General features: G+C 30.4%; 1 protein-coding gene across 3 annotated transcripts in view; it reads left to right on the forward strand.

The window, feature by feature from the left end:
- Positions 1 to 14456, forward strand: part of LOC134724985 (leucine-rich repeat-containing protein 45-like) — a 32695-nt gene that overhangs the window by 5184 nt on the left and 13055 nt on the right. For all 3 annotated transcript variants that reach the window (XM_063588421.1, XM_063588422.1, XM_063588423.1), the window contains exons 2-9: positions 2323 to 2412; positions 3816 to 3967; positions 6150 to 6211; positions 6497 to 6567; positions 7261 to 7439; positions 8919 to 9047; positions 11202 to 11314; positions 14071 to 14129. In XM_063588421.1, coding sequence (XP_063444491.1) covers positions 2327 to 2412; positions 3816 to 3967; positions 6150 to 6211; positions 6497 to 6567; positions 7261 to 7439; positions 8919 to 9047; positions 11202 to 11314; positions 14071 to 14129 — 851 coding nt within the window. In that variant the 5' untranslated portion in view covers positions 2323 to 2326. The remainder of the gene's footprint in view (positions 1 to 2322; positions 2413 to 3815; positions 3968 to 6149; positions 6212 to 6496; positions 6568 to 7260; positions 7440 to 8918; positions 9048 to 11201; positions 11315 to 14070; positions 14130 to 14456) is intronic.

The raw sequence follows: 14456 nt of genomic DNA on the forward strand, positions 1-14456 counted from the left end.
ACCATGTATGCGCCTGTCCCAAGTCAGGAGCTAGTCTGAGACTACTGTGACCTCAAACAGCTGTTTTGCCAGACAAGCTGGGGCTGTGGGACGTCAGAGCTCTTCCCATATCAAAAAGTGGATATTTTCCCATCCAAAAATAATAGTCAGGAGCCTGTTATTTTGTTGTTAGCATTTGTTGATGCGTTACATAGATGGGGTTTTTTTTCATTCATTTTCTGCATATAAATTAGGTCGTTATTTTTTTGTCTGAATTGTTTTACATAAATTTGTCATTTGGATGCCTTTTATCATTTTTATAGCTGAAACTGTATATGGTATTGGGTTTGCTCATTGTTGAAGGCCATATGGTTATCTACAATTTCTGTGCCATTTATGGTGAGTTGAATAACACCTGTATCACTCAGATTACAATTCTACCTTCACATCTAAGTTTGTATTTAGCCTATTAAATACTTATTTAGCCTTGAGAATTGAAAGGTCAGTTTCCCATTCATACAATAGAAGTTGATAATTTTGGCTTCATGCCATTTACCTTGTCTAAAATTAAGGTCACTTTATTGTTATTGTGATATTGTTAAAGTACAAAAGAACCCTATATTCTGACCAATACTTAAAACTTTGTGCATCTTGATTTAATTCTTAAAAATCTGTTAATGTTGAGTTTTAGGGGTTATTTAAGGTTATATTAAATTGCATATTTCTTTACATGGTAGTTTTTTTTCAGATATTAAAAAAAAACTATCTGCTTGACTGTCTTTAGTTTACACCAAATCTGACAAATTATTATTTAGTTACAAAATATTTTAAATGAGACCTGAAATTTTAAATGTGCATTGAACAATGTTGAAGGTTAAAATAATCATATAAACTAGAATGAAGAAACATCTTGGTCCCAAAAAAACATCATCAACCAGGATATAAAATTCCAAATATTAATTTATCATTGTTTATTATACTAATATCAGTTGAAATCTCAAGCCACTGTTTTTTATGTTTACAATTAAGGTCATGTCCCAACAGAAAATCAATAAATATGACATTACAATGTACTCTTAGCACAAACACATAAGGTCACTGTGAAATATACAACATGGACAAGAAACTATCAGTTATATCAAACCAGTTTGACCAGATGTTTAGTTTAAAACCAGTTTGACTAGATGTGTCCTATATATTGACAATGTAAATGACATGAGGACCTGCATGGGTTTTTTGATATCTGTATTCTTTAAATTTTTATGGCATTTTCCTTTTAACATGTTTAATAGCCTTAAAAATAACGCTCATTCTGTAAAATGTTCATGAAATTGATTTTACTATATAGTCTTTTTGTTACAAGATTATTTATCAATTATGTACATTGATCATTATATTATATTATCAGTATTGCATTACAGTTACTAAAGTTACCTTTTCAAGTTATTTTGCACATTTATTATTTATACTTTTGCACCACAGTATTCTCTATATTTTATTTTATTGTTCATTTTCTCTTTTCTCTATTTTTTTGTTGGTATTCTCTATTCTGTAAACCCCATTCTGACCCTCATAGGTAAACTTCTATTGTATGAATGGGATAAACTGAAATTCTCAAGGCTAAATAAGTATTTCATAGGCTAAATACAAACTTACCTGTCAAGGTAGAAATGTAATCTGAGTGATATCGGTGTTTTTCAAGTGACCATAATATTTGGTCTCATGAGTAGATTTATCTCATTAGCAATCACACCACATCTTTTTTTTATACTGAAGTTAATGTCAAATTACGTCTTCTCCATGTTCTCTGAAAGGCAACAAAAAATAGAGTTTAAAAATACCTCAAAAATATTCAAACTTACAGGTCACCAACTCAATGACAACATTGAACATGGTTTTAAAAAATTAAAGACTAACAACTGCATAATCATGATAGTTCATGTAAAAAATACAACAAAACTAGAAAAAAAAGTTATGTGTTTATTTTTCTACATTGGTTAGAGGTATAGGGGGAGGGTTGAGATCTCACAAACATGTTTAACCCCGCCGCATTTTTGCGCCTGTCCCAAGTCAGGAGCCTCTGGCCTTTGTTAGTCTTGTATTATTTTTATATTAGTTTCTTGTGTACAATTTGGAAATTAGTATGGCGTTCATTATCACTGAACTAGTATATATTTGTTTAGGGGACAGCTGAAGGACGCCTCCGGGTGCGGGAATTTCTCGCTACATTGAAGACCTGTGGGTGACCTTCTGCTGTTGTTTTTTATTTGGTCGGGTTGTTGTCTCTTTGACACATTCCCCATTTCCATTCTCAATTTTATTATTGATTTGTTTCTATTTCAGAATAATGGATGAGTTCAGACACACTTTTGTCAGACTATGTAGAGACAATCACACAGATCCACCAGATTTTATAATTCACCAGTTAAAAAGGTATTTGAAATGTATACATGGTATACATGGTATATGTCCATACAATTTTATGCAACATTTCTCGCATGTCAATTCATTTTTTTAGACTCAAACATTTGTCAAAGGGGACTTTCATTGTCATAATTATTGGTTCATCAGTTCATCAATAATGTTAAGAAAATAATACCAAGTCATTTGGTGAATTTTCATTGTTAAAAACATTTAAAAATCAAGGTTGTAGTTCAGTAATACAAATGTATAATAAAGTGATGACTTCAGTCTGATATTTGATCATTATCTGAGAATTTGACAGTCTAATTTTTTTTTTACCTAGTCAAAAGCAATATTACCACTGTAAAATAGTAATTTGTATTTATTGCGAACCCAATGTTACCTTTTCGTAGATCCACCTGATAGTTACCTGTCCATTAAAACTTTTGGCAATGGACAAATACAACAGGTATTGTTCTCTGTATAGTTTATTCATGGAGACCTTTAAATTTCTTCTAAGAGAAATCTATCACTCATTGATTAATTTACCTAAGTATAAAATTTAACTGATGAATTGATGGAAATAACATGTTTACTAAAAAATGTATTACTGTGGATTCATCATCATTTGTTGGATACCAATTTTCGTGGGTTTCGTGGGTACAGGTGAACCATGAATTCATATGTTCAACGAAAATTATATTTTTAATACGCTTTGTATACAGCTTTAGGCAAAACCACAAAATCAAATATCCACGAATATGAAAGTTATCAGCAATCCACGAAAATTGATACCCACGAAAATAAATGAATCCACAGTAATAAAAAAAAACTGCATATGAGTTTTAATTTATTATATTTTCAGTGTATTGAATGTAAATACTGATTAAAACATTTATATTAAAAGTTCATTTCTGATAAAAAATCAACATTATTCCAATTTCCTAAAAAAATTGACAAAAAAACCCTGAAAAAATGGTGACATTTACATATATATATATATTCAGGCCCTCTTAAAAGTATTCTTTTAAACTAAACAAAGACTAAAAAATACAAATTTTGATAGAAATAATACTTGTTTTTTGATAGAAATAATACCTGTTGTATTTGTTCAATGGGACAAATGAACTGCCAACAGTTTTAATGGACAGGTTACTATCAGGTGAATCTATGGACAGGTAACATTGGATAATTATCATCATGATCTATTTGATAAAATTGACAATGGAAATGGGGAATGGAAATGGGTATGTGTCAAAGAGACAACAACCCGAACATAGAACAGACAACAGCAGAAGGTATTTCGTGTATTTTTTAAGTAAAACATTTAATTTACCTGTTTTTATTTAAAGATGTGCATATTGTGAAAAGTAAGGTAAATAACACCAAATGCATTTGTGGGATTAGGCATGAAATAATTCTCTTAATTTCAGCTTTGAGAACACATCAAAAAGAGGAAAGGCTGTGTTGGATTTGTCTACCAACAGTTTGTCTCCAAAACCATGTCACATTTTAGGGAAAGTAATTGCAACAGATAGGACGTTTTTAGAATATAAGTTTGCAGATTGTATGCTTAGTGAAGATGGTATTTATATATGTTACTTTTAAAAAAAGGATGTTTGAACATGAAAATATACATATGAATTCATTATTAGTCAGGGGATACCAATTGACCATTTAGAATCTAAAGGACTATGGGTTAAAACATTGTTTGTACATCAAAATGAAATACATCCTGCTATTGGTTGAATTTCCATTGTTCAGGACTTTTTTAACCAATCAAGATGTTTGTGTGTATACTTTTGAAAATATTACCCAGAATGTATTAGATTCTGAAAGGGCAAATTTTCATGGATTTTGTGGGAAGATGTGTGAAGAGCAAATTTAAATAAAAAAAGTATAAATTTTGAAAGGCTTAAATGCTAACATTTGCAAAACCACAAAATCAAATTACATACAAAAAATCAACTTTTCCTTAATCCACTAAAATTGGAACACACAAATAAATGAACATGAAAAAAGTTAGTTATTTTAAAAAAATAGTTTCCGACTCATACACTGTTATGGAAGTTTTGAAAGAAGCTTTATAGTGAAAAAGATGTCTGATAAAAACAAAACAGGAACTCATAAGTTTAAACAAATGAATATAAAGGTATGTACAGTGAAAATAAAAATTGTTTTATAAAGCAAAAAAAGATCAAAACAAATACCAGTAAAAACAACACAGACAATGAAAGATGAAATAAGTTATTATAACCAAGAAAAAAACCATAGAAAAAGGTTCCTGCAACAAAAGCTAAAAGTGAACTCCAGTGCATTGGAAGAGCAGGCAGTTTTGCGGATGACATGAACAATACTCTTATATATAAGTCCCATTCAATAATAGTCTAAAAGGGAAAAGGAGATAGCTTCATGTACTTGAACTTACACAAGGTCATCAGTGAAAAAGATTTTCTGTAATAATACCATAAAAAATTATTACAGTTACACTAGAATTTGAGTCAATGTTTGCAAGAAATTTACATTAAGTTGTGATTGCTTAAAGGGGCACTAGCTACGAGATATATAAAAAATCTAAAACATTAGTTTTTGGGCTCAATCATTTATGAAATGCAAATAGTGAAATAGTTATTCGCTTTTGTAGCCAGTATGGTTCAATTTTGTCAAAATGAGCTAAAAAACATTGCTTATGAATTATTCACTTACAAGTAATTAGATGGCGTTTAGACTAAAATACACATGAAAGTTAAGCTACGTTTGTCATGCCTCTTCACTGTTAATTGTTTATTTTAGACATTTAATAGTTTGGATAAATATTTTACATACTGTGAAAGTACTTTAATTCGTGGGTATCAATTTTCGTGGTTTTAGCAAAATTTACATGTTCGTGGGTTTTTAAATTCGTGGATTTTAGTTTTCTTGAGAAAAAAAAATTGAAAAATTTAGAAAAGAAGGTTACAAATAGTCTGGATTGAAGGAAATTGCAAAGTAAACATTGACCGTGTAAATCGTAGTGATAACACTAATCAACCCATGATAAAGTGATCAACGGACTAAAGACCATCAAAGGTGTAAATGAGGTCATAAACATGTCACCTTAAGAAAACAGTAACATAAACAAATGCCATAAACGTAAATTGAATTGTCAAATAATTCTTATCAAAATCAAGTCCAGCATGAAATTATTATTTCCCATATGTACGAGAACAGTGATGATATAAAATGAACACTTTATCATACTAGCATACCAATACCGGAAATCTGACTTTTATCGATCAAAATATTTTTTTTGAGAATTTAAAGATCAAAAGTTGTACATTTTAGGTTATTAAAGATTAAATGGGTATAATCTTGCATGCAGTTGTAGTTCTGTTACTGCCATTAAAGTATTCTCAGATTTGACGTCATTCAATATATTCTCTAGATCATATCAGTATTCAAACCTTCCGATGGGGATCTGTCCGTGTCTTGATTTGGAAAATGGTTGTTTTATTTCGTTGGACACTTAAATTCGTGGATAAGGTCATCCACGAAAACCACGAAAATTGGTACCCCACGAACAAAAGTACTTTCACAGTAGTCAGTTATTAACCCAATATGAGAGTTTGATGAAAATCAGTGAACATGAGTTTTACAGCCAGTGTCCCTTTAATGTCTGGTGGCAAATATTCCATGCATACACTCAAGACACTTGTAGAGGATATATTGCCAGCAAATATGATAAAACATTTGATTGTTATTTTCTTATGTATTGTATATTTTTGCAGCTGTCAAAGGACTTTCAAATGGATTTGCACACAATTCTTATTGCAAAAGTCTAGATATGAAGGTTGGTAATGTTCATTAAATAGTGTGTTTTTCCTTCTGTTCAGAATTAAAAAGTTGATTCTTTAATCATTCATATCTACACATTCTACTATTAAAAGTTTCTACTCTTAGTAATATTCATTCAGAAAAATTGATGAACTTCTTTAAAACATTGTATGAAAGCAACGATTTTTGTTATTAAATAAAATCATATTCATCTGATATACCTTATCTAGTGTAAAAATTCAACTCATTGCATGTTCATTTTGCATTACATTTTTTATAATTCTGTTTATTTATCTTTCAGGGAAACAACATCAGAGGAGCTGGTGCAGAAGCCTTGGGCAAAATGTTACATCATAATCAAGCAATATTAAAGTAGGTAGATCATTAAGATAAATTTTATTGAAAAGTGGTCTTGCATCAAAACGATTCTTTGGTTCTTTTTTTTTAATTTAGAAAGGGCTTGGGAAATTGCTCGATAAAATTTGAATTTACCACATCATGTACAGTATTAAAAGGATCATATACTTACTCTTGAAAGCAAGCCCCAAGCATGATCTTAGTATCCTGATCAATAGGGTACAACAGTATTTCTATTGCTCCAAGCTTGAGGTAAAAAATGAATACATGATCTTTTACCTAAATAAACCCATCTATGTGAGAATTAGGTAAGAATACTCCCATTGCTGACACTAAAATATGACATTCAAGTCTAATAGGTCAGCACAGTTTTAAAATCTTGTAGTCCAACAAAGTTATATAGAGTCATGTATTTAAGATGTATACATAGATGGATTCCTTAATCATTCATTTGAAGCCACTTTCAAACAAAACATCATACTTTAAACTATATATACATAGACCATTTAAAACTTTATTATTTATCATAAAAACTTCATCTAAAGACTGTAAATAAAAAATACAGAATCAAAGATTGACACCATTATTTTCTACATGAACTTTTCAAAATTCTCAGCAAACTTTGTATTTTTATTCACAAAAATATGAAAATAAATTAAGTATAAAATGTACATATATTTTGTATTAAACAATGTCCTTGTTTTACAGGTTGTGTTTAGAATGGAATGCTCTTGGCATGTTAGACAACTCTTTTTCATTGTTCTGTGAGGGACTCGGATCAAATGAATGCTTACAGGCTTTAGACCTTAGAAACAACCAGATTAACCATGACTGTGCCATAGAATTATCAGCCAATTTAAAAAGAAACAAAACTTTAAGGGCTATCGGTAAGAAATTTATTGAAAATTGGTCATAAGTTTGAATAATTCTTATTGACTTTACTTTTCACAAATTTTGCATCTGTTTTTGTTTTTGAATGAAATTGTTGGGGTTCTTTTTTAAAGTAAAAAAAATTACTTTGGAAATTGTCACTTTCTGTGAATATTAAGTTTAAGATGCCAGCAATATTGTGACAACATTTTGACTCATTTCAGTCCCTTTAAAACAATTAACAATATATAAAAAAAAAAAGGAATGCATTTCTTTTGTAGTTGAGCATATTTAAATCACTCAATAAGTACCCGGAACAAGATCATACAAAAAAGATTGAAAGCAAGTAAAAAACATATTAATATAATGGCCTTGTACCAAAATTTCAGTATAATAAAAAAAACATATTACCAATTGATTTTATAATAGCTATAACACCATCATGGCTTTACATTATTTTTAACCTTTAAAATTATTAATTGAAAATTGTATTGAGTTATATTCCCTGCATGTTTATGGATTTTTTTCTAATACTTCAATTAGAAAGCGAAAAATAAGAGCACTTAGGCTGATATCAATCTAAATAAGTATTTAGTTGACCTTTAAAATTTCCTCTGTGTAACAAACTTAATTTGATTTTGCTTTTATGTCAACTTAACTACAGCCATCCTCAACAGATTACTGTGAATTCATTAATATTCGTTGGATACCAATTTTCGTGGATTTTGAGGGAACTGGTGAACAACGAAATTAAATGTTCAACGAATACCAAATTTCCCATAGGCTTGTATGCATACTTAAGCAAAACAAGAAATCAAATATCCACGAACATGTAAGTTTTCCTCAATCCACGAAAAATTGGAACCCACGAAAATAAATGAATTCACAGTATAAAAATAAACACTGGTGCTGACTATTTGAAATCTAATATAAAAGAAGAATATTTGTCTCAGACAATAAGTTGGTGTTAATCAGACAAAGAATTTCGAATATTTTGCATGAATAAATGTTACAATTGAATTAACTGATGTTATATTTTAGTCTGCAAGTAGATACACATTAAATACACTTCATTTGAACATATATTTTGGACATAGCTTCCGCCATATGAAATTTTTTGATATGTAAAATTGTTACAGTTTTGGCAGATGCAAATTTGTCAATTTATGGAATTAATTGTCTTCTTTTATGGGTATATAACAAACAAATGGCAAATATTCTGAACCTAAACTGTATGATTTATTATTAAAGTAACTTGATTCAACTTTCAGTTCTGTATGTTCCAAGAAAATTTCAACTAAAAATAAAAATTATTTTTTAGCCAATTATAAGCCCCATATTGTACCTTATCTATTTCCAGTCTTACACAGAAAATAGAATTTCTATGGAATAAATTGTATTTTTTATTTCTGTAAAATTAACATTATTCAGAATAACTATTATCTAAATATGTTTTTAATTAATGAATACAAATTAATATCTTTATATTTTTGTAGATCTGAGATGGAACAATGTGGGTCTGTTAGGAGGAAGAGCTATTCTAGAGATGTTACAGACTAACAAAACTGTTTGCAGACTAGAGCTTGCAGGAAACAATATTCCTAGTGATATACTTAAGTCTATAGGTAATATAGAAAATTTATAAGGGTTCCGCGGAACCCAGTGTCTCGCCTATTTTTGCTGTAAATCGCAGGCTTAACAACAATGAGGAAAAAAATCAATAAAAATATTCCTCTTGTTACTATTTTATGATTGTAAGAAAATCTAAGTCCATTTAAAAGTAAATTACAGAAAAAAACGGAGTAATCTTTTTACAAACTTTACTTCTGGATACAATCTTATGATCATAAATAAGCTTCTGTCCAAGTTTGGTACAAACCCAGGATAGTTTAAGAAAGTTATTAAAATTTTAAAAACTTTAACCACAGAGTGAATGTAATGGTTCCCCGCAGAAAAACTAAGTCCATTTAAAAGTAAAATATGGAAAAAATGGATTTATTTATTTACAAAATTTACTTCTGGATACTATCTTATGATCATAAACAAGCTTCTGTCCAAGTTTGGTACAAACCCAGGATAGTTTAAGAAAGTTATTAAAATTCTAAAAACTTTAACCACAGAGTGAATGTAATGTTTCCCCGCAGAAAAAACTAAGTCTATTTATAGTAAAATACGGAAAAAATGGAATTTCATTTTTACAAAATTTACTTCTGGATACTATCTTATGATCATAAACAAGCTTCTGTCAAAGTTTGGTAGAAATCCAGTAAAGTTTAAGAAAGTTATTAAAATTTCAAAAACTTTAACCACAGAGTGAATATTTGTTGACGCCGCCGACGACGACGGAATGTAGGATCGCTTAGTCTTGCTTTTTCGACTAAAGTCGAAGGCTCGACAAAAAGCATTGATATCATATTGTCTGCAGTATAATTAAATGCAACATTTATAAATATACCTGTAGTTCATTTGGTATTTTTAAAACTTGCTGGCATTAAAATGTTTTTCTGTCATAAGGTTTTATATTCTGTAAATTCAGATGTTTGCACGATATATTTATTATTGAAAAAAAATATAAGTTATGCACAAATAAAACATGCATTTAGAAATTTGACAGCATTTGCCATTATATGTGTCTTTGTGTGCATGGTGTGAGCAACATTAATTGACATGATAAGTCTCACACTTATGTCCATTGTTCAACAGTCACAATGATAAATAAATGGATGTTGAATTTACTGAATTTACAGTGTCATAAATTGTTACTTACTTTTGAATTTTGGTAAGATGTTCAGTGTACAAAGGAGTAGGTCCAGTAAGACCCTTATTTGGCCCCAAAATATCACAGTTTTACAAAAATGTTAAAATGTAAACTTTTAGTTATTTATTGGACAGTAGAATTTTCTGCTACATAAATATGGGCTGTTTTTAACAATACAATAGATATAGGAAGATGTGGTGTGAGTGCCAATGAGACAACTCTCCATCCAAATAACAATTTAAAAAGTAAACCATTATACATGTAGGTTAAAGTACGGCCTTCAACACGGAGCCTTGGCTCACACCGAACAACAAGCTATAAAGGGCCCCAATATTAGGTACTAACATCATAAGGTCATGCTGAATTACTGAAATCGTCACAATTCTAGAATTTTAGTTAAATTTTAGACAGTTTTCTGAATTTACAGTATCATAAATTGTTAGTTACTTTTGAATTTTGGTAAGATATTCAGTGTACAAATTTATAAATTTATTGGATCAAACTTTTCAACATTCGGCTATTCAAACATTGTTTTTAATAGATATGAATGAAAACAGGTAATACACAAAAAGACCAGCGTTGCAACACAGACAAACAAACAAAAACAATGACATCTTGTGGCTTTTTTCTAAACATTTCTCTGACATTAAGGAGGGTCAGGGTACAAAATTTCATTAGAATTTAAACCTATTTCATTTTTTTTGTCACTAAAATATTAGATAACACCACTAGTTGTTACTTTGTGATATGGTACAAAAATCAACCAAAAAAATCAATTTGTTTTGGCCTTATATGACTTTTGAAATGTTTTATATCTTTGAAAAAATCTCCCTTTGGTGAAAAAATTCAATTGTTTTGTTGCATTATAATTGATAAAAAAATTAAGTCATCAGTGAAAAGTAAAATGTTTCTTTTCAAGTTTACAATAATATTAGGCAGAGATGTGAGTATTAACATTTATTGCACCAGACTGAAGACTGCTTCAACTTTTTAATACAAAAATATTTTGTTGATTTAATAGAGACAGCAGTTGGACAAAATGAAGACAGAGCTGTGTTAGGTGAAGATCACAAGAAGAAAATGATGATGCTCACAAAGCATGTCAAACAAATAGAATCTGATAAATCTTTACAGGTAAATAATGCAACAGAAAAAATGAACTGACATCTGTTATAATATAATAGAATAACAGTACAGATTCCAATTGTCTTGTTGAACAAAATTTTGGAAATATTACCCATTATGAATGGGGGCCATCTTGAAAAATCTTGATTTTTTTTTTAAGCCAAAATATGTAGTTATTATTCAATATTTTTTTTTTTAAATGCATTGTTGAAGATATATATATGCAAATTTAATTGTTTGAGCTATATAAACAGGACAAAAAACGAGCCTATCCCCCCTCCTTGAGTTTGTATCCTGATTTCTGAAACTCGTACCGAGAATGTAAACACCAAACATTTATTTTTCAAATTATAGTTTCAAACCAAAAGCAATACAGCTAAAATATATATGTTTTATATTTTTGTTGACAATAACTGAACCAATTCAAAAACAAATACATTGGTATGCCGGTACTCAGGGGCGGATCCAGGATTTTGGAAAGGGGGGGCGAAGATTTTAAATTTTGGGACCTTTTTTCGGCTAAAAAACATAAAATAAGTGTAATATGCACAATTTAAACGGTTCCTGGCTTGGGCCATGTATATTTCATAACTGCTGTATTAAAAGTGTAAGGGTTGGACATTTTTTATGGACATGGACATTCGATTACAATACTACCAACACGAGTTACAAAATGTAAAAAAGACAAACAAGCAGTTTTTATCAAATTGTTTGATTGATATGTTTCACCCAACATAACTTAGAGAACCGAAGTGAGGGGTTCCAAATCCCCCAAAGATTACGAAAGTGTCTGAAATGACAACGAAGATGGTCGACAAATGGAGACATAAAGGTCACACCCAGTAGGCAGGTTACAAAGTATTCAATATACATAAGTCCGGCGAAATAGATATTCAAGTCAGACACGCAAACCCCGGCCACAAAAAAACTACGACCGTTTTTTTCATCATGTTCATTTCATGCTAAATAATTTTGTTGGAAATTTTCGTTTTTAATAGCAAAAAACTGGACAAGGCTATTGTTTTCAATCCAGATACGGTTCAGAATTATTGTTTAAGGCAAGAATCAGAGTCAAATTTTCTCTCTCAAATATCTAAGACTGTCTCCTCAAATCAAATGATTCGTACCTGAGACTTGAAATTTTTCTAGAGTTTATACTAAAATTGAGAATGGAAATGGGGAATGTGTCAAAGAGACAACAACCCGACCACAGAAAAACAACAGCAGAAGGTCACGAACAGGTGTTCAATGTAGCGAGAAATTTCCGCACCTGGAGGCGTCCTTCAGCTGGTCCCTTAACAAATTTAGTTCGGTGATAATGAACGTTATACTAATTTCCAAATTGTACACAAGAAACTAAAAATAAAATAATACAAGACTAACAAAGGCCAGAGGCTCCTGACTTGGAACAATCGCAAAAATGCGGCGGGGTGACAGGGGTTCATTATTCAACTTTGTTATTTATAAAATAAGCTGGTGCATTTGGGGTTAAACAGGTAAATAATATTGTGGAACTTTCTTTTTCTTGAGAGTGCAATAGTCTATAGAGTATTTACTAAATATTACTTTCTGTTTGGTGTAATAGTGAAATAGAAGTCAATACTTGTTTGCTCAATCCTGTGTTGCTTTGAAGGTTTCCTGATTGTCATGACATCCTCAGCCTAAGCAATGTTTATTACTGTAATTTTAATTTCAAAATGACCTTGTGCCGTTTTTTCAATGCACTGGTCAACTCCACCATAGCAAATCACATGACTTTGACAATCAGTAAATACCACCGAAAAATATCTTTATAAGTAAAGAATTGTCGTATAAAAATTAAATACTTAGGAAATGGCAAAGTTCACAAAGTCTAGTCTGATAAATAGTTTTACAAAAAAAAAAAAAAAAAAAAATCCGAGCAAAGGGGGGGCGTACGCCCTCTACGCCCCCCCCCCCCCCTGAATCCGCCACTGGTACTAATACCTATATATAACTTTCCCTTACAAAGAAAAATTGAGAATGGAAATGTGGAATGTGTCAAAAACAAAGACAAAAAGACAACAACCGTTAAAAAGATCAGAAAACATCCTGTGGCCACCAATGGGTCTTCAATATAATAAGAAAATCCCACACCTTGAAGCCGGCTTTAACTATACATGTACTTAGATATACTTATACATTGTGGTGATAAGCTTCTTTTTTTTAAAAATAAAACTGCAATTGAAAATAATTTCTAGAGTGGGCTTTAGCTGGCCCTTAAGCAAGACTGTATACCAGTTCAGCAAAAAAGACACCACACTAAACTCTGAAAAATGCAAATAAACCATTTTTTTTAACCACACAAGACTAACAAAGGCTACGGGTTCTGACTTAGGACAGGTGTGAAAATGTGCAAGGGTTAAACATATTTTGTGAGCTATCAACCCTGTCCTATACCTCTAGCCAATGTGGAATACAAACACAGAAAAATCAGTTTTAAAGATGTCTCACCACAACTTATGTGAAAAAAATAATTTTTGTAACTTGACATTAAATATAATACTGTGGATTCATTATTATTCGTTGGATACCAATTTTCGTGGGTTTCGTGGGTACAGGTGAACCACAAATTCATATGTTCAACGAATTACAAATTTCCGATAGGCTTTGTACACAGAAATCGGGAAACCACAAATTCAAGTATCCACGAAAATGCAATGTTTCCTCAATCCACGAAAATTGATACCCTCGAAAATAAATGAATCCACAGTAGTTAAGTTTCTCTAATATTTTATATTTATTAGATGAATGATCTCATGGATACTATTGAAAAACAAGAAGATGTCCTCAGGAAAACAAAAAGGTTAATCATCTTATTTTTTTTAATTATTTCCTTATTTTGATATTTATATTCTACAAGAGAAGTGCCAAAAATATAAAGTGATGTCAAACTGATGTGCACACATAAAACATGAAGTTTTGTTCAAGTTAAAATATGATTAAACATGTGAAAAAAAGTATACTATAATGAAATGGTCAAAATAAAATGTTTGAATTTGATGTAAAAATTCACTACTTTTTCTCAGAATTATTAAACACTTCTCACAATTATTAGAAAATAGAGAAAAATGTATTACAGGACACAGTTTTCTTGTTTGTTTAAATAAACTATAACAAATTGTGTGTTTGA

This window comes from Mytilus trossulus, chromosome 7, assembly GCF_036588685.1.
Source record: "Mytilus trossulus isolate FHL-02 chromosome 7, PNRI_Mtr1.1.1.hap1, whole genome shotgun sequence".
In the NCBI taxonomy this organism is placed as follows: Eukaryota; Metazoa; Mollusca; class Bivalvia; order Mytilida; family Mytilidae; genus Mytilus; species Mytilus trossulus.